Source organism: Amphiura filiformis, chromosome 17, assembly GCF_039555335.1.
Source record: "Amphiura filiformis chromosome 17, Afil_fr2py, whole genome shotgun sequence".
In the NCBI taxonomy this organism is placed as follows: domain Eukaryota; kingdom Metazoa; phylum Echinodermata; class Ophiuroidea; order Amphilepidida; family Amphiuridae; genus Amphiura; species Amphiura filiformis.
The window spans coordinates 37,978,983-38,001,115 of NC_092644.1; the positions used below are offsets into that span (position 1 = coordinate 37,978,983).

The 22,133-nt window shown below is 36.1% G+C and overlaps 1 protein-coding gene across 2 annotated transcripts in view; it reads left to right on the forward strand.

Annotated features, from left to right (window-relative positions):
• The window catches only part of LOC140137749 (ADP-ribosylation factor GTPase-activating protein 2-like), a 48,672-nt gene that overhangs the window by 24,205 nt on the left and 2,334 nt on the right, over positions 1 to 22,133 (forward strand). For both annotated transcript variants that reach the window (XM_072159515.1, XM_072159516.1), the window contains exons 5-12: positions 1,373 to 1,571; positions 2,395 to 2,522; positions 3,070 to 3,224; positions 4,117 to 4,245; positions 4,707 to 4,862; positions 13,081 to 13,215; positions 18,563 to 18,686; positions 21,862 to 22,059. In XM_072159515.1, the coding sequence (XP_072015616.1) occupies positions 1,373 to 1,571; positions 2,395 to 2,522; positions 3,070 to 3,224; positions 4,117 to 4,245; positions 4,707 to 4,862; positions 13,081 to 13,215; positions 18,563 to 18,686; positions 21,862 to 22,059 (1,224 nt within the window). The remainder of the gene's footprint in view (positions 1 to 1,372; positions 1,572 to 2,394; positions 2,523 to 3,069; positions 3,225 to 4,116; positions 4,246 to 4,706; positions 4,863 to 13,080; positions 13,216 to 18,562; positions 18,687 to 21,861; positions 22,060 to 22,133) is intronic.

Consider the following 22,133-nt stretch of genomic DNA (forward strand, 5'->3'; position numbering starts at 1 on the left):
TGTATGATTAAAAACAATGTACTCCGTGGTTTTCTTCAAAATTTTGGATTTTGTCACAAATACAGGACGTAAAGTCTTGATTTTTGCAGGGTATATTAGTTTATTAAAGTACATTACATTATAATGATTTTTTTTAAATATTGAGGGCATCTTTCTCAGCACATGTTACAATATTGCTTTAAAAGTAGCTTTTGCTTACATGTACTTGGCCACAAGGGCCATGAGCATGTCATGCTTGACTTAATTTTTTTTAGCATTATATTTTTTATTTATTAGCATTTGACATTCATATTTTTTTTGCACTTACAGGTTACTGATTTGATATGATGTTTTAATTCTGGACAATTATGTTGCATACTTTCCTAATATCCATTATTCCTTCCTCACATCGAATCAGTCTCAGTATCCTACTAGGGGTTACAGGCTTACAGGCTATTTTATTATTTGCCTTATCTGTAACTCCCTCCAGGGGTAGCGCCAGAACAAAACACTCCAGAGTCCACAGGGACCCCCAAACTTGCAGAAAAAAAAAGAGTAAGGGGTCCCTAGTAGAGTTTGGTGAGTCAGAGTTGCACAAATGCAGCATAAATAGTATGTGTGTGGTAGCCCTAGATTGAAAATCTGGGGGTCTGCAGGGACCCCTGAACGTGCAGAAAATTTAAAAAGTAGGGGGTCCAAACTGTATTTTGGTGAGTCCGGGACCCCAAAATGCAGCCTAGCGCTACCCCTGACTCCCTCACTCATTATATCTGCTTTATCTATCATTTATTGTTGTTATTTTGTAAGCATTTAGTGAAAAATCATCAATCTGAACTGAAATGAACTGAACTTTGTTTCACAATTTAGACAGTTATCTTGTACTGCACACATATTTATTTCCCAGCTCAAATGGGCAGTGAAATTGTTAAATGTTTATCAATTATGTTGTATGGATTGAAATCTGACATTTGTAGTAGTTTCTTGACTTTCTTCATAGTTGCATCAGGTTACAACTTTTTAAATTGTGTTTTAAATTAGCAAATGTACACTCTCCAATTCAGTTTGCAAATTGTGTTGCTGTTGTTGCTAAATTGCTAAATGTTGTTGTTGTTTATTGAAACAGATTTAAAATTATTTGTAAGGAAGAAATTTTATGAAAGTTGGCTCTTGTATATATTTCATGAGTTTGAATCATATATTGATTGAATTATATTTTGTTAGCCACTGCTATCTACTCTGCTGACTATTTGTATTTTTAAATTATCAATCATCAGATAAATAAATCAATAAATGAATTCTTATCAAGTCACCACTGCATCATACTGAAAGAAGTGATTTTGTTCATTCTCCAATGTTAACCTTTCACATTATTTCTTGCCCATGTTCATTGTAGATACATATATCAGAGATAGCCCACGCTCAATCACCCAAAGAGAAAGAAGTAGACTTCTTCCAAGAACACACAGAGTCAACACCTTCTTCAGTAGTAAAATCAGCAAGTAATTCTATACAATTAGAAACAGCGAGTGAGGCTAGCAGCCAACCAGTGCCTATTAAAAATGGAAATGGAAACGGAAACGGTAAAAAAGTTGGTAAGTGGAATGAAATTTAATTCCGGGATGTATGTTTCTGTGTGGGGGTGCGCTTGTAAATGCCTCCAAATGAGGACCTACATATGGATACACACCATACAACGAGGACACACCTCGGTTTGTTACTATGACCAGGATGACGTTAATGATGCAAAAATGCATATAAGATAGGTCCCCCATAGGAGGTATAGGACGGGTCACAGTTGGATAGTAAGTTGTCTGGTGTGTCTGTGTGAGGTCCACGGTGTCGATTAAAAACGGGTGTGAGTCCTTGGTTAGATCCTCGTAAAGTTGAGGTCCTCTTTTGAACATATTTACAAACAAGGGTGTGTTTGTATAGAGTAGGGTGTAGTGAAAGGGTGAATGAGGTGTGTTAGGTTTTATATATTCGGTGATATTTTAAAAGTGTTCCAAGGTATGGCAACCAAAAAAGTAAAGGTTTAGTTCTGATATTGTTTATTTCATGAGTGTATTGGATTTGTCATATTGGAGTGTTAAACTGTACAATACATCAAAATACTCTGCTCTCTGTGAAGATGACTCGTGTAAAAAACAAATGTTACTTTGATTGAGAGAAAAATGAACAATTTCTGTGTTTTTATCGAACTCTCTGGATGCTGCTTGACAACATTGTTGGCAAAAACAAATGCAGCCTTATAATGGTCTTCTGTCTACTATAGTTATTCTAATCAAAACTGTACTTGTAAAAGTTACCGTGAAGTTGACAGCACTTATCATTACCCCAGAGGTGCCTTCACCTAGGTCTCTTCCTGGAGTAAGGCAAGGAAATGTGATAAATTTTTCCCACTGTTTGTTTACCTAGATGATGATCCAACTAAGGGGCCCAATGTAGAGGCTGCACTGAGTATTTCCCCAACTCAAGCTCTGTCAAAACCTGAGCCCAGGAAGTCAACCATTGGACAACGCAAACCACAGAGTGCAAAGAAAGGTGTAAGTACATCATTGCTAAACATATCTGTAAAATGATGTTGGTATTCAACATAGCTATTCCAGTTGAAATCCATGTACCCCCTATGGAAAACAAGACAATGGAGTTGCCCATTCAGATGACCCCATCTGAAATTCACACTCCCTGTGTGGGACATTAAGGTCATGTCTTCCATAGGGATGTATGGATTTAAATTGGAATATCCCTGTTGGTCTTAAATCCAAGTTGAAGAAGCACCAGCTTTTTTTCAATCCCGCAGGAGGGTGTCACAACAATATTTTGTTTTCATCATCATCTATTCTCAGCCTTAGTATTGCAAACTAAATATTTGAAGCTATCTTATTCAAAGGTGCTAATGTGATAATTAAAAGGGTGTTTAAACACCTTAAAAGATTTCATCGATACTACATGGTTGCTACATGGCTAGTTGGGGATGATAGTAACATGGTTATCTAAAAAAATGCCATCATTGTCCTGGTTTGATATTATGTGTAAAAATCAATGCCATTGAACATACGGTATAAAAACATTTGCTTGTATTGCTTTTAGCTTGGAACCAGGAAAGGACTTGGAGCCCAGAAGGTGAAGGCTAATTTTGCTGATCTTGAGTCTGCTGCACAGCAAGCAGACCGCATGAAGGAGGAATCTGTTAAACAGAAGGCTGCGCAAGCTGCTAGGACAAAGGAAGAAGAGGAAGCAAACATGTAAGTAAACATAGACCAAGAACAAGTGACCACCAGAAGTTTTGCCAACAAACACTATAGAATGTGTACAAAAGTTTTGGGCTGTTTATAAAGCGCTATGATCAGCTCGTAATAGGCGAGAATAGTTCAGTTTTTGTTACTGTGCGCATCAATTATTCCCTACTGGCGCCTGCGTAAATTCACAAAAGTGTGCGTCAGTCAAGCAATATGCAAAGCGCTGTGCGCGTAGGTGGTACACAAAGCTATTTGTAAACTATTCTATATCTATCCATGATGTTATGAGTCCTGCCGATTACAAGCTGATCAGAGCATAGTTTGTCGAACCTGGAGGCCAATATGTACCACTGGTCCCTATTTACTAAATCAATATTTGGGGTGGGACGTCATACTAGTGGTCGTTTAGGTCAAAACTGGGGTAGTTGTAGAGTTCAAAAGGAAATGGAAGAGAAAAGGTAATAAAAAAGGGAAATTCCATGCTGATTTTACTGTGTCAGAACTATTTGTGTGCTGCTTTACGCAGTTTGCCTTGACCCGGGCTAGATGTAATGGGTAAACTGTTGCATGGATGTTTACTATAGAAATACCGAAGAATTCCATCTATATACGAGAACATATGCCTGTAAATGAGAGTTTTTTGAAGAAAGAGAGTAAGAGAGTCTTTGACAGGCATGTTCACTTGTAGATGGAATTGAGAGAAAAAACCTTTGTTATGAACTTTGCTGAAGTGATAAAAATCAGCTTTTAGTGAACATCACCAACATACATTTTCCAATGTCTTTATTTTGAGGAGGGGACTGAAGCCAGTGACTTATGTTTTAATACCCCAACCAAATGCCTTTATGATGTTTTCATATAATCATGGACCATTTATACATACCATAAATGTCTGTAGGGCATCAATGAGGCTGGCTTACCAAGACATGTCATTAGAACTAAAGAAACAAGAAGAGAAGATGAAAGCAGCAGATCCTAAGAAAGCTCAGCAGATGGAAAGACTTGGCATGGGATTTGGCGGAAGAACGTAAGTTAACACTTTTCTCTCTGTTAGACGTGGAGCGACATATAAAAAGAAAAAACTGACATGTAAAGGGACATATGTGATGTGATTGCACAAATTGTCATCAATACTGATGTTGTTGGATATAGAAATAATGTCACTTATTAACTGGTTGACAGTCAATAAGCTTAAATCTGGAGGTAAGCTTAAACAGGTGCATGGCTGCCAAATTTTGCACCCCAAAAGGTAGTTCTGTAGATGATCATTTGGAATTAGTTTTGCTGCATTTGTTTCATCAACATACTCACAGAGATCATTGTTGAGATGATGTTTAACAGTCAGGTACAGATAAACAAAGCTTATATAAATGATAACAGACAACAAACAAGGAAAAGCTGGGAGCAGAAACATGATGGTGGCGACAGCTGTGTCAGCACCATAAAAAGCTAAAGTAATCATTATTCTGTACTTTTCATTGCATACAGCGCTATATCACATTCAGCCACCACCGACATGAAGGTAATAGAACAAGTGTCACCAATCAAGGAACAATCACGCTCATCTCGCTCTTCCAACCGTGGTGATTTCTTTGATGAGTTTGATCTAGGCAACTCTCGTGGCTCCTCCAGCAGCAGTAGCAGGTTGGTATCATCACAATGGTGATAGCTGCCCTATCCTATCATACATAGCTCCTTTTTGTTGAAGTAGGGTGATGTTGATGGTTGCCACCCTTTTTAAGGCTTTCTTGATCAACAACTGTCCAGCTTTTTCCCAGCTTGTCTGCTGTTGTGATCAAGGAAGAAATTTGTAGGCATAGTGAACAATATCCAAAATTAGTTGTACTGAAATTCAAATAACCGTAACTTTTTGAGTCATTTTGAATGTCAATTTAAACTGTTTTGGATGTTGTGCCACTATATATAAGACTTGGACAAAAATAGCCAAGTATACTGTAGAAATGGGGCCCAACTGTTAAACATGCAAGTAATGTACATTTTAATGTAGTCAATTGGTACAGTACGTAAGATTTGATCAAAATGTAATCCTTCTAGCTAACAGTATATGTGTAATTCATTGCAATTAATACTAATACCCAGCAAACACAAAAATGTAAACTGGGCTCAAAAAGAAACTTGTAAATTTAATCTTAAAATCCTGTCCATAAAAATGAACCCAAATTACACACTTTTCTTTTTGAGCCTAGTTTATGTACAATGTTATGAATGCATATTGGTTTTGGTTAAGAAGTTCTAATAACATTTAAATAGAAAGGTCATGAAAACATTTTTTAAACAGTTTTATGTGAAAAAAACCACTTCAACTACATTTTTTAAATGTTATCAAAATGTTATTGAAAAATGTTTTTTGCAATTTTTTTTTGCAAAACATTTTGTTGAATTACATTCTTAGAATGCTCTGCATCAAGTTTTCAAAAATGTTTTCTGAATGTTATTAAAACGTTATATAACCCAATATTTTTTTTGTATACGTTTTTTGTATTTGCTGGGTAAGTATGACATTTTAAAAGTAATAAATTAATATGTACATATCAGGAAATTTTTAAGACTATTGATGTGGAGATGTTACCAGGTGAGGGACGTAATCATGTGCTTGAAAAGCTGCAACATTCTCTACAGCATGAAGCTAATCCTGGCGGATAAAAGCAATTGGTGAGATGAGTGGAATTTTGCATGGACTGAGCATAGGATGCACTTGGATCGATGGATGTATTAATGACAACAGATTTGGAGATCTGTTTGAAATAAACAATTGTTCTGTTAAGTGCTAAGTATGGTCAGGTGCTACTATGGCATATTGTATGTGCAATGTTTTATCTTCTGAGCTTTCATCATTTCATTACAACTTGGCTCAGGGTTAGAATGTCAGTGATAGCATCTTAATAATAATTGCTTCTTAAAAAGATTATCACAAAGATTGGCAGGAAAGTTTAATTCTTGACAATTTTCAAAAGCTACAGCACGTATTGAACCTACTTAGTGCTCCCCCCTTTTAAGCCCCTCCCCATGAACTTTTCTTTCTTACTTGAACCTGTTTAAGTGCACTGTTTCGGTGTACTTTTAGTATGAAAAATTGCAATCCTGTTGAATCACAGGAAAGTAAAAAATAGCTATGATGATAGTTTTTTAAGGATATTATTTCTGTATTTCCTAATCACAATATTGTTTTGCACATAGTTAGGTTGAATATGGTTCAAGTATTATAATTGGCAAGAATTGAATGATTCCTATATAATGCCTTAGCAAGAATCAATATTTAATTGCCACAATGTGCACAAAGAAAGTCTAACCCTGATGGCTTGTCTTGGCTGAGCTGTGATGCTACCCAGTGTCTTAGCTAGCCACCCGTCTGGCCGTCATTTTAGACGGGAAGTTTGCTCCTGGGACGGGCAAAATTAATGCCTTTGACAGATGCTGCATTAAAATTGCATGTATTTACAAAAGCTGTTGACCTTTTTAGTAGACCAGCTTTGCAAAACAAGACCAATGGGCGGTAGAGGTCTGGTAAATGTTTTAAAAGGTCAAATTAGGACAGGTATTTTTATTCAAATGTCAGGCAAACCTCAATTTGAGACATATTTGCTCTTAATTTCTAAATTTTCCATAATCTTACCACTGAGTTTGGATGAAAATTGGGATGAAACAAAAAAAGTGGAATTATCAGTGGAATGCCAAAATCTTCCTCACGAGTGTGATTTTCAAATGAATAGCCACTGTATTGGGTATGTCATAAAGGAGCTTCCTCAAGGATTTTTATGCTGCAAATTATTATATAAAGTAAGGTGTTTGCAATCTGTGTTACCTCTGATATCATATACTGACTATTATTTATTATTAATACAATTTTTATAGCAATGATTAAAAAGTACTTGCAATTTTTACCTACTTTCCAACAGTGTGTTAAGAACTAACAAACATACCAAATTTGGCATACTGTGCCTTGCTGAAGATGAAAAGAAACAGTACAGTGTTATAAACTAAGTATGGTATAAGCCAGAATTAAATTGTACTACTAATTCAGGTGCCACTACATTGGTATAGTTTGTATCATAATATTAAAGATAGCAGAGCTATTATAGTGTGTCTCATCTCAAATTGAGAGTAACACCATGTTGGATATCGCAGTGGCCGATTTGAATTGTGCATGCTAACCTAATCCTGGGGGGTTGGGGTGGGTATACACACATGTAGAAGGGCAATTTGTCTGTACGCTGGAATTGCAACTGTGTAAATACGCTGATTGGAATATGCGTGCATGCCACTGCAAAATCCAACTTAGCATTACTTTCAACTTCAGACAAGATGCACTATAGCACCCAGGCAAAAATTGGGAAATGGTAAAACTGCTTCCTGGGAAACTTTGTAATACGCACAAGTATTTTGTAATATTGTTCAGCAATATATTTATTCTAAACTGTAGTCCATATGGCTTTGTTGTGACAGTAGCGTCTGTTTGTGGTACACATACGATGAAAGGCGTTATATCTGTAAGGAGTAGTCACTTTGCACCGCATGCTACCTGTGTGTATCATTCACAGGTGCTACTGTTGCAAGGAAGCAAAATGGACTATACCTATTTGTTCTTTCAATAGATTAATTTGAGACATTTCCAATGTTTATTTTGCAGCTATTTGTATAAATTGTAATTATAAATCCCATAAAGATTAGAAGGATTGTAGATTGTAACATCCATCAAAAATGGGCTATTTCATTTGTGGGCAAAAACGATGCATTGAATCTACATGAACATAACATCCTTCTTTGCCAAAATGCAACCAATGTAACTTAAGCCCCTTTTAGAACTAGTATCTTCAATTTAGAGAATAAAGGTATTAGTTTTAGCCTCTGGAGTGCATCTATCGTCTCATATAACACGGGCGACATCATTATTTTTTCGCCTCGTTGTTTTACGACAAAAATAATGATGCCGCGTGTTAAATGAGACGATAGATGTACGACAGCGGCTAAAAACAATACCTTTATTCTCATTCTTAAACACTTCAATTCAAATAATTATAATAATCATAAGTATACCACATTTTAATCAAACTGAATCCTACATTTTACAAGGAATTACCTAGGGCTTAAAATCGATCAGTCCCGTTGTTGCTATGCGCCTCCGATTGGTTCAAATAGCGAGTTTCAAATAAGATTGCAGAAACATTCTCAAGTGTTTAAGAATGCCTGATATGGCTTTGTCAGACAAGACTGCTCTTCCCACTTGAATGAGAGTATGCATCATTGTAAAAAGTTTGTCACATATTCTTGTTAATTTTATATTTATGCAACAAATGTTTGTGGACCAAGTATATTAGCACTGCAGTTACAGAAATGTGCAATTTATTAAATTTTTCTATTGCAATCTTCCATACCTGCATTAATTAAAACATAAAAATAATCTTTTTTACTGACATAACAAAACAAAGTATTAAGTGTGGAGTACCATTGAATCTTTCAAGAATGTTATACCAAATGATATTAAAAAAATAGTCTTAAATGAAGGGTGATGATGTGGTACAATATAATTAGCACTTTTAATCGCAATAGGGCAGTATTATCTGTTGTATAAACTTTAACAATTTTATGATGCGTGTAAAATAGATAACATTTTAGTCTTATTAATAAGCAGTAAAGTTTTATCACTGGTAGATGTTTTTATCGACTTAAAATATAAATTAAACTTCAAACATTTATCTTAATTGTATAAACATAAACAATTTTATGATGCGTGTCAAATAGATAACATTTTAGTCTTATTAATATGCAGTAAAGTTTTATCACTGGTAGATGTTTTTATCGACTTAAAATATAAATTAAATTTTAAACATTTATCTTGTTTGACATTTAAAGATGGGTTCAATATAAGGAGTTTGAAGCAATTTACTCATGAAGATCTACAAAATCCTTGATGTCTGAACAATCCAAATAACCACAGGGTAATTTTAAACATTTCCTTTGACAAATTAATATTAATTTGGTTAAATTGATAAACTTTGTAGAATGCTCAGAATATTTAGTATTTGCTTTGGCTTATGTTTATGTAAGTGCCTGTGCATCCACGAAAGACCGAGGAAGGGGTTTATTAAAAATTTGGAAACCCTGTTGCCGACTGTATGAAAACAACCAAGTATAGTTGGTGATATCTATGATAACTATTTTCTGATATGAATTGTAGAGTTGAGTTACTTTGATTCAAACTCTCTATATTCTCTCTATAAATAAGATAAATTTTCTGTAAATGTAGTTTGTCATATTAGTATTTATTATGTAGTTATTGTTTATGTAAAAATAGCCACGTATTGTACATAATGCTTTTGAATCGAACAAATTTATCAGATCTCAAATTAATAATTGAATGCAAGGAGGTCCTAAATGCATAGTAGTAATAAAGCACTTATGACTTTCTTGCATTCAATGGATTAAATTTGCCTCGAAGTGCCTCTCCTCAAGGCCAACATTCACTCTACATGCCATCTATAATGCAAAATAATGTCATCCTGTAGTGAATGAAATTTGAGAAACTGATAATAATTAGTAATTTTAAGGGATCATTATGGTTAATTCCTGAAATTCTTGAAGAAAAACAAACTACATCATCACATAGTCACTGCTCATGTTTGAAAAGTTGAACGTGCACAGTGATCATGTACACTTTGACTTGGATGTAGTGTGTTTTTCTTTGGTTTTGGGTCAATTCAGTTTTTCGGTAAATCCGGAAAGCTTTTGATATTGGACCCCTGATGACGTATGATCGTTCTGCACATTTTCATTGGATACGGTATATTAAATTTCGCAGTATTGCATTGTGAAGATGTGTGACATTTTGTGCGTATTGATAGGGGTTAAAACGTGAAAGTTTTTAGGATTTTAAGATTTGGTCAGTTGATTTTTTTCGGTAAATCCCATAAGTTTTGCGAGTACACCTCAGATGTTGCCATGCCGATGCGCACAGTGTTGCTGCGCACTTCACGGCTTTGAAATGTGCAGAAACGATGTTTGCTAAACGATTTGCACATCGTTGTGACATCAAATGACGACATCTCAGGTGTACTCGCAGAGGCTTATGGGATTTACCGTAAAGGTCAATTGTTAAGATTATCAAACTTCAGCATCCTTTCAAATATGCCTCAATAATCTATCCATTGGGGCTGACATTACCAAACCAGATTACATAGTTAATGCTGTCAAGTACTGTCAGCCCTCTATGATGTAATTGAGACATAATAGATGAGATGTCACAAATTCATTAATTATAATGTAAACTGATTTGTGTTAATAATGATGCATGATAACGTAGTATTAAAGCCTACACCATACCTGTACACAGATACTTACTAGTCACTTGTAACTCTATCCGTCTGTCTTTGTCTTTAAGTGTTCCGCACAAGGCTTAATTGAATATGTACAATGAACTGAATGAATGCCGTTCAAATTTACCTAAATAGTAACCATCTTGAAAAGCTACCAAGTATATTTTCATGAGATATTAACAAGGTTTAGCTAAGTGCAGAGTGGTTGTCATAATGAGGTCACTGTAGATTGAGTGGACTTTGGACTCACTTGCTCACATGGGCTGAATTTTGCTACCACTACGCTGTACTCCACATACACTACAGCTAAACCTGGCCAATATCTCATGAACTAATACTTCAGAACTATACAAGTTGGTTAATACTTGTGTTAAATTGAATGGTGTTCATGCTTTCATGTGGGCATGAAAAACAAATTATATGTCTTTAATGATTTACCTGTCCAATCATCCGAAAATTAAAGTTTAATTTTTGAAAATGGTTCCTATTACATTACATAAGCCTTGCAAAAGTTGCCAAATGCTTTAAAGCAGGTCAACTTTTACAAAGTTAACATTCTTTCAAATTATTAGTTTCATTGATGCTGTTTCTAAAATGTGCGTCAAAAAAATTCATAATTAAATGACCCATAAGTTATCAGTTTTCATTTTCAGACAATTAAACCTGTTCAAGTAAGCCTTGTTTGTGAGTGACTAATTATGTTGATTTCATCTCACAGCCTGTCGGTCCCAAAGCACTAACATTTTACTCAAAAGTTGCCTTATATTAGGCTTAAAAAGGTCATCTCCAATGTTCTTGGTGACATTGCCAATCTGTGGCACACATAATTTCTTTGCATGTCTTGGGTTTTGGTGACATATACCATTGTGATCACAGATCATGATCGTTATCATGAATCATGTTCTTGATCATGAATTTCGATCTTGCTTATCTTTATCATGAATCATGGTGATCTGGAAACATGATTTTGATCATGAATCATTATGAAATTGATCATAATCTTACCCATCGGTGAATCTCTATCTTACTACTTTTTCCCATAAAATGTGATGATCCATTTCAGCAAAATATACATATTTCATACAATGCGCTATATAAATACTGTTTTATTTTTTCATACAATGCGCTATATAAATACTGTTTTATTTTTTCTTACAATGCGCTATATAAATACTGTTTTATTTTTTCATACAATGCGCTATATAAATACTGTTTTATTATATAAATACTGTTTTATTATATAAATACTGTTTTATTATTTTATTATTATTATTTTCTGTTTATATTTCAAAGTTTCTTTCTTGCTGGCCAACTTCAAAAATATTTTGCTGAAATGTGATGTGCCAAGTTCAAACCCCAAGAATGGGCCATTCCATTTAAAATCCACACTCCACCTGTGGAAGATTTTGGAAATATATTCCACAGGGGGAGTATGTATTTCAAATGGAATGAACACATTAGCAGCTCCATTTAAACTCACCCTCCTTCAGTGGAAGATTCAGTTTGAATCTTTCACACAGGGTGTATGAAATTCAAATGGAGCTGCCAAATGTGCTCATTCGATTTAAAATTCATACTCCCCTGTGGAAGATATTTCCAAAATCTTCCACAGGGGTAGTGTGGATTTTAAATGGAATAGCCCAATAAAGTAGCAGGCCCCAAATCCACATCAAAGTCATACAATTTCTTTAAAAGCAAAAAGAGTCTTATTCCAAAATCTGAGGCAGAGATGAAAGTTATCAAGGAATTGCTTGTATGGTAATTCTCAAAAGTGTTCGACAGGTGTGATGTACCGTATTTTGTCAGTCGGAGCATTGTAATATAAATTAAGCTATTCTGTGGCTTTTCCTCAACCTGACACATGGGGGAAGTTAACAGAATTTGAAATAAATGTTGATGTATATAATGAATCACCCAGTCATAGAAACAGAAGGTGAATTATGAATAAAAAATACTGGAATAACTTATAAATTTTGCAAATTTTCATCCAATCTCATTGGACTTCATCTGGCAAGCAAAGATGCTCCTGTATTGCTCCTTGCCGGCTGATACATGACCAGTCTCCGATTACAATCAATACAGGGCATCTTTGCAGTTGCCAGATGAAGTCCAATGAGATTGGATGAAAATTTGCAAAATTCGTAAGTTATTCCAGTATTTTCATTCATAATTCACCTTCAGAATTTGAAATTGCAGCCTAATCTTTTCATGGAAAACTTCCAACTTGTACAACATTGTTCAGTTGATATTCTCTAATTTCCTCCCAAGAAAATTAATTGTGTCACACCAAAAAGAATGAACAAAAACTGTTTTTGTACACATGCCAATGCAAAGTTTCACTCTAGATCCAGGGAGTAATTATGATAGATGATAAAAAAGCCTGGATGTCTGACCAACAGAATAGTACAAGTGCTCCTTTAACTTACATCTCTGTAACAGTTATAATAAACTTTCAAAAATACCAGCACCTCATCTTAGTGGTACCAATTGAGATGTTGCAATCAATTCTCTATTCCTGTGTCTTCTCATAGATTCAAAGATGAAGAAGAACCAGATGAGGATGAATTCTTCTCCAGTTTTGGTGCCAGCAAATCAAGCAGTAAGAGCACCTCATCAGCGCCAAAGCAAAGTTCCTATGACTCTATTGCACCTTTGGATGACTCCAGGTGCGTATTTATTACGTAAATGGGATTTGGTATGGGGGTGGTAAATATGATAAATTCACTGTGATTAAATTGGCAATATACATTGACGAGTTCAGTTTGATGGAACTTGTGTCCTGCGTGGCAGGATTTTTTCCACCCCGATCCTGGCATTCCCCGAATGATAGCGACCCGACCCATTCCGTCCCGTCTTGAACGATCCCGCCCGATTTGGACCCATTTTCTTTTTTGCAGACCAGCCGATCAGAAACTTCTGCTAGTCTCATCCCGATCTGTTCTAGCCTTTCCAGATCCAATCCGATCAATTTTAATTGCAAACTAAGAATGGCAACCAGACTTGCATTATCATGTACACTTGTACAGTGTGCTATCAATGTACTCTTCAGTTCTCATACATTGTACCACAGATGCATCGGTACTTTTGTATTGTTTATATAATAATATAATAGGAGGCTATATGTTTATTATTTTTTGCTGATCCTGACCCAGACCGGAAGAAAGAACCCCGATCCGTTTCAACTCAGCCAGAACTCACACGGATCCGTCCCAACCCGCTGATATAATCCCGATCTGTCCCGACCCTTAAATTTTGAATTTTCTAAAATCTGATCCGCTGTTGGTCCAAATCGGGCCGGGGTATTTCGGATATTTGGGTTGCCCCGCAGGGCACGAGATGGAACATATAGAGGTGCCCACTTTCCTGAATACGAGGAATGTCCTGTTGATATAAAATAATTTAAGATGTTTTGAAATTTGTGATACAATGCAAATTTTATGGCAAATTATTAAAATTTGATATTTTTGATATTTAACAGTCCTCAAAGTAAACTTTATAAATCTAATGATATTTATTTAAAGTGTGTGTAGTTGGGATGAAAGGCTGACCATCAATTGAAAATTTTGACCTTTCATATTGAAGATCTACATTTTTTCCCAAAAAGAATTTTGTTTGGTGTTTTTGAAAAAAAATCTATATCTTCAATACGAAAGGTCAAAATTGTATATGTTGTACGGCTTTTCATCCTAGCTACATACACTTTAAGTACATATCATTAGATATAGAGGACTGTTAAATTTCAAAAATATATCATTTGCTATAAAATGTGTATTATATCACAAATTTCAAAAAATCAAAATTATTTGGTATCAGAAGGACATTCCTCATTTTCAAAATTCATTTCGATATGTCTGTTGTGCTCTTGGATCCCACAATTTGACAAAAATATGTGAAAACATCGCTATCCGAGCATTTAAGGCTGAGTGGATCAGAACTATTTTTACATGAAAATACACTTGCATGCAATTTTGGGGTGATTAATTTTCCATACCCACCGATGATTCACAATAAACAAAATAATGCTATTTACTTCAGCCAGCATTTTTAAAATGTCGGACCTGTAAGTAAATTATGTTTTGCCTGTGGATGGTTATGCTTAAATTTGCCTCCAATAAATGCTCCCCCTTGGAAAATGCAATAACCCCAGGGCGTTTGATGAGTAAATGTGGTAGTCATGTGCCACCTTAGAAACATGATGCAATAATTTAAATACTAAGGCAAGTCGAAGTGATGCCTGCGGCCTGCGCTAGCGGTGCTTGTGCTCAAATATTAAGAAAAATAATCACAGGGAAAGGTATCGGCTCAATATCTGATATCACATGGCTAATTGTAATATTTTAAATGGGTTTTATCCCCCCCCCCCCATTTGCATGATTTTTCTTGAGAGAGGGGAAATAGCAAAAACTTTTGTTTTGGCGATAACTGCTATACATATGGAAATATATATGTGTCCAGTGGCTTCCTTGACTAATTTCCTGTAAAATTAATGTATTACCTGGCCAAAATAAACTGTATTAATAGCAAAATTACCAAATTTGGCCTGAAGGCTCCAAGACACCTTAATAAGATAGGGAAATCTCCAGATGGGCTGTGGCAGTTTAGAGCTATATAGTTAGTTGGGAATGAAATGGAAAGAATTATTGTATTCAGAATAACACTGAAACCTGTAACAAGCCTTAATTTGGAATGGAAGGAAACATAAACTGGTGTTTTGTACCCACATGGTGTACAATGACAGGCTGTTCAGCTGATAAGCCTGGTGCAGTAGTAACAATACTATCAAACACACAATTGAAGAACTTGTTTCCAAACCATGCTAAGTCCACAACCCAGTGTTTCTCATTTACTTATGTTATACAATTACAATTACTTTGACCAAGTTTGACATTAGCAACAATGAGTTGTACCATCAACAAGCCATTATTTACCACAACAGTGCTGCTAAACAATATGCAGACTATTGTTCTCATTTGGGAAACAAAGGCCTCTGTGCATCCATCCACTGTTTGCTTTGTAATGGTGCATCCAACTGAAACTACTGTACCTATAGCATCACAATGCATTGCAATATCACACAGGTAAATCAGACACATATGTTTGTGGACTTAACATGGTTTGGAAACAAGCTCATCACTTGTAGAACACAATTTATATCATAGACACCTCATTGCCAAAGGAGTAGAACTCAGAAATATGCACACACTAAAAATACAATTTGAAAAAAATGATATGTCGATCAGACACTGAGTAGCAAAATTTGCCTTACGGGCAGCAATCTTCTGTTAGTCATCTGGACCAAAGTTGGATGACCCTTTGCCATAATTCTGATGATGACCCTCGATTATGATACTGCCAGGTTAGTAGATGATGTTCTTACTACTTTTCCCCACATGAAATTATGCTTTGTTTTCATGGCTACAATATTAATGGAGAATCGGAGTTGGATATTCCAGTAGGTGCTTTCTTTCAACAATTGTTACTAATTTTTTTTACCAATCTTCTCCAATTGGAACTATCAACCCCTGTGTCCCCCAAGAAAAGTAAAAATGTCTACTTGCTTCAAGTTAGATGGCGAACTATGTACCCTTGGATGTCCATGATGATATCTTATTAATGGTAATGGCACCGCCATGTCTGCATACGACCAGGCCCATGCATAGCATCAGTCACTGATCTGGTCTGCCCATGATCAATCGACTAATGATACATTCATCGAGATTGTTAGATGAATATGACAGTAGGACATAGAAATACTTGGTCTAAAATTTATAATTGAGAATGTTACAGATTTGCATACAGATGAATAGCTTTTGGCAATTTTAGTTGAAATCCATACGCCCCCTATGGATGACATGACCTTGTCTTCTACACCGGGAGTGCAAATTTCAAATGGGGTTATCCAAATGGGCGATTCCATTTGAGATCTATACCCACTGTGTGGGAGATTAAGGTCATATCTTCGATAGGGGGTGTCTGGATTTCAACTGGAATAGCCCTTTTTTTTATCTGTATACTGTGAATTAGGGGTGAATTTTTATAAACAAAATGAAACAAGTACAGCAGATAAAAAACAAATTAGGCCAAATAAAAAAACAAGTTCGTTTCCTGTGGCGCACACGCATTTCGTTTTTGACGGCTTATTTTGCGCATTTGAATTTTTCTTTCAAAGCTAGAGTCCCGAGTTCCAAATCAGTACCCTAATTATGCAGTCTGTGATGTTAAGGGGTGGGGTATGAACCTTTGGACAGTATTTATTGTGGGACATTAGAGCACATCAGACATATCGAATTGCATTCTGAATACGAAGAATATCCTTCTGATATGAAATAATTTTGATTTTTTGAAATTTGCAATGTAATACACATTTTGTGGCAAATGATTAAAAATTGATATTTTTGATATTTAACAGTATTCGAAGTAAACTTTATAATTCTGATAATATGTACTTAAAGTGTATGTGTAGGTGGGATGAAAAGCCGACGATCAATTGAAAATTTTGACTTTCAGTATTGAAGATATGGATTTTTTTTTCCCAAAACACCAAAAAAAATGTGGTCTTTTTGGGAAAAAAATCCATATCTTCAACATGAAAGTTCAAAATTTTCAATTGATCATCGGCTTTTCCTCCCAGCTACATACACTTTAAGAATATATCATTAGATATAAAAAAAATTTACGTCGAGGACTGTTATATATCAAAAATGTGAAAAAAAAATTTTAATAATTTGTCATAAAATTTGTATTATATCGTGAATTTCAAAAAATAAAAATTATTTGATATCAGAAAGACATTCTTCGTATTCAGAATGCAATTCGATATGTCTGATGTGCTCTCATGTCCCACAAAAAATACTGTCGAAACGCTCAAAACGCTTATTCCAGATCCCTTAAGTGAAAACCCTACCCTTTCCTGTGAAATTTTGCCCAAGGATGACAAACAAATTGAGCTTGAGTGCTCCTCCCCAGATATTTTGTCAGATGACATGTGACATTAGAATTCTAAAGAATATTTGTCCCTTGTAACAATACCAAATTTGGGCTATTCCAGTTGAAATCCATACACCCCCTATGGAAGACATGACCTTCATATCCCACACACGGAGTGTAGATTTCAAATGGAGTCACCCATTGAGGTAACCCATTTGAAGTTCACACTCCCTGTGTGGAAGATGTAAGGCCATGTCTTCTACATGGGGTGTTTGGATTTTAACAGGAATAGCCTAATGTCAGCAACACCGGCCCAAGTGGCATGCATGGATGGCAGGTTCTACCGTGAATGAAATAAAAACAAGTATGATTATAATAAATACCAGTAAAAAGAACGCCGAGCCGCTGCCGCCGTTAAGCCAAAGTCAGGTGCCGCTCTGCACAAATTAGATGGGGGGGGGGGGAGTGCCAGGTGCACCCTTCTAAATCCGCCCCTGATACTAGAACAACAACAGTGTTACTTTATAGGAAATACGTCAAGGAAGCCAATATAAGCACATTTATATTTCCATAGGTCTTTCAATTATTGAATTAAGGCCAATAGTGTATCAAAGCAAAAGTTTTGTATCGTCAGCCTGCTACGCTAATTGCCTAAGTCATTTTTACATGTTTCTCATTTGCAATTTTGATTTTCTGAGTAATAAACGCATAATAAAAATTTCCAGCCACATTTTTTATTAACTTGTGGAATACATCTCTTTTGATGTATTCGACAAGTTAAATGAAGAATGCGGCTGACGATATGTTTTCACCATCCGCAGAAAAAAATCATGCACATGGGGTGGAAATAACATCCCTTATATCAAGCCTTGGGGTCTCCTTTATAGAACCCATACATTCCTCTTGTGTGTCAGCTTTATTTATATCAATATTTGAGTGCTTCTCTCCGACCCACCTTAGTTCAAGCACCAAGGGGCCTTCCAGCTTGGCCAACATAGGATATTGAACAGTCCTCACATGGAATTTCATCAACTACACCGGATTGTTTCTAAGAGTATGGTTTTGATTTAATGAATTACTTTACAGGGCACGGTCCAAGAAAGACTATTCTTCCAGCAGCAGCAGCGGCTCAAATGATGCAATGAAGAGATTTGCCAATGCCAAATCAATATCATCAGATCAATATTTTGGCAAAAAAGACGAAATGGATGTAAGTAGATGGTTATTTTTGGGTTAAAATTGGAGCATATAATTTTAGGAAACTTCAGGCTCTGAAAATGGGAGCTGGATAACTAGGGTTTGCTTGACTAAGTGGACTGTAGTTGTAGTCTGGACGATTAACAGACTTAAGGTCCAATCATGCTACACTGCATCTGCGTAGCGGTGAGTTGCATTATCCGTATTACAGTCTCTTCCCAAAATACTGCATAGCAGTATCACAATAAAGTTATATTCTTTTTAACATCAGATTTGCAGTGCGTTGTGTTGAGTTGTGGCAGACAATGACCGATATATTTGTAATGCAACTCAGATACAGTTAAGCATGAATAGACCTTATATGATCTGGTATTAGTTGGCTATCTGTTATGCCCTCCAAAAGCATAAATAAAGGAAATATTTACATCAAATGCACCTGAATTTGCAGTACAAATTGTTTTCAGGTCATATAAATTTGATTTGATTTGTTCAAATTTGACACCCAAGAAAGCCTCTAACTGCTTCATGGAGCTTATTTCCATTGGGGCCCATTTGAACAATGGGACAGGATAGAAACAGTCAGTGGTTGACACCCTACTCTTCTCAAAACTGACTGTGAGCTATATACAGGGCAGCGAAAAATAATTTCCTTTCTGGGAACGTGAACTGTTGTTTGAAATATTTTCTGAGTGTGGAGCCGGAGCCTTGAGTATGAACACAATTATTAAACAGGTGGGGTCCAGGGCAAAGCCCCAGCGCAGATCTTAGAATTAATTTGCGTGAAGCGCTTTAAAAATTGGCACTTTTTATTTTAAAATGACCAAATATAGGGTTAATTTTGGTTAGAAACCCATATACAGGCGTCAATTTTGTGGGGATGATTGTATGGACCATCCCCTAACAATATATTGGGGGGATTTATGCCCCCTCCCACCCCGGATCTACCCCTATGTCATTAGCTAAAATGACTGTTTGGAGTTATTACTCATTGGAGTCATAGTGTTACACCCAAATTGTAAAGTGCGCACATTTTGTTGATTTGTAGCTTGAGATTACAAAATTGAATACTTAACATTCGTGCGCGCGGAGCGTGCAAAATTTTGCCTTCTTGTACATTTTACTCCGGAATTTAACCCTCAAATTTTTTTGATCCCCCTCTATTAAGGACTGAATTTTTTTGATCCCCCTTTTTTAGGACCCAAAATCCTAGTTATTGAACATTAATTTAGTTCCAAAGATGTGAACAGTTGAAGTTTTTCCAAAACAATATGCAACAAAAAAAATTATTTCCCTTGGCAAATCAATGAAAAACCTGCTTTTCTGGGGAACAAATCCTACTTATGCTATATTCATTCCTGTCACTGGCGTTTAGTTTTATTTATCAGTTATCGTCGCAGAAAGTTCGCAGAAAATATTTCACGAGTGATCGTGTTCACAGAATATTTTCAGAGCTTCAAAAAAATGATATTAAAGATTATTTTTCCCGTCTTGATTTTTTTCTGCGACTCCGATACCGGTGATTTCGTAGCCCTGGCTACATAATTATACATGGCTGATTGGTGCTAACTAGTCAGCTAGTAAAAAAATCTGGAAGTTGCACTCCATAGTAATTACAGAACTTTTATCATGAAAGGAGTCCAAAATCTAACTGAGGTATTACCTTGTTGGTGACTATTTTTGTATAATAAAAAAGGCATTGTTATCCCATGTTCCATACATTAGCCTGGTTGATAGCTAATGTTCAAAGTTGGTGTGGGCAAATAAGGGTGCAAATGTAGTGTATGAGCAGCCTTTCTTGTACTCTGAAATATAACATGCTTTTTAAGTTCTTTCTGTATAATAAACTCCTCAACAAAAGTTTGGAAAGTTCTTTCAAGCATCCAATTATTTGTGACATATTCATATCGTGTTGCATATCACTGGATAGCTACAATACTCCCCTTTACAATGGCACCCCATTTGAAACAACAACATTTTTCACGGCTGAGTACACGCCTTATGAATGTAGTGGGGTCTCAAACAGAATTTGCCAAATTGACCATTATTCTGTGCTCAAACAACGCTAGCCAATAACCTCAATAACGGCAGCCACAATAGTCATGCACCTTCTCCTCATGCTGCTCACCGACCTGGTTACACGTTACTGTGGCATGGCATTCCATTCTTCAACAAGGATTCGCCGCAGGTCATTCAATGTCGTTGCATATGGGCTTCTCTGGCATGCACAGCACGATCAAGCTGGTCCCACAAGTGTTCAATCGGGTTGAGGTCTGGCCTCCGGGTCTGGCCTGATGGCAGGCCATTTTGACTATACTCCCATATTCTGTAGGTAGTCGTTGACTACCGTGCCTATGTGGGACGAGCGGTGTCATCTTGGAGGATTGCATTAGGTCCCAGATTGTGAAGTTATGGGATTGCAGAATTTGGCAAATTCTTTTTGAGACCCCACTTTATTCACAAGGCGTGTACTCAGCCGTGAAAAATGTTATTGTTTCAAATGGGATGGCAGTGTAAAGGGGAGTATTGTCGCTATCCATTGATATGCTACACGATATGAATATGTCATAAATAATTTGAGATACAGATGCTTGAAAAAACTTTCCAAACTTTTGTTGAGGAGTTTATGTGACCTAACATGTAAATGAGACATATTGAGGGAAGTATCAAAGTTGAGCTGTTCCTATTATTGTAATCCTTACTTCTCTGGTAATCTAGAGGACTTAACCCTAACCCAACTGAGTCTCACTAAAGCTCACTATTAAAACAACTCTGCGTGCATGCATTCCACGTGACTTGATGACGCTATCAGCCTAAGTCATATATACCCTGCAAGGCCTGCATTCTTATCAAAAGTAATGAATGCTGGAAAACCAGTTTGTATGACAACATCAAATACAAGTTAGGAGCATTTAAATTTATAAAATATGACCTGTTTTTGGCATTGTTCCACACTTGTACTAATAAATCAAAATGAGAGTTTACGCATTGTTACGCATTTAGTGATGTTGAATCACATGTCTTTCTCTCATAATAAAAGAGCGTCTTTTCAGGCGAGTTTTTCTTTGCACTAATACATTACAAAGCAAGCTTGTTAAGTTCAGACAAATGAAAACCTAACATATGCATACATGTAAACACAACATTGTTCGGAGACCAATGATCTCTTTACTCTTTGTCATATACATCAGTATGAAACCAGAACAAATCTAGAGAAATACTCAGCCAGTGGCAGTATATCAAGTGATCAGCTCTTTGGTAGAGAAACCCAGAGCTCAGCAGCAGGTGCCACAGATATGGGAGCTATTAAAGATGGAATGAAGGATGGTGTAACACAGGTTGCTGGGAAACTATCACGGATGGCAAATGGATTATATACATCTATACAGGTAAGTATTACAGGTAACGAGTCACGGAGGTTAGCAAAATGTAGCAAAATGATTAGTACCCATCAGTTTTGGGG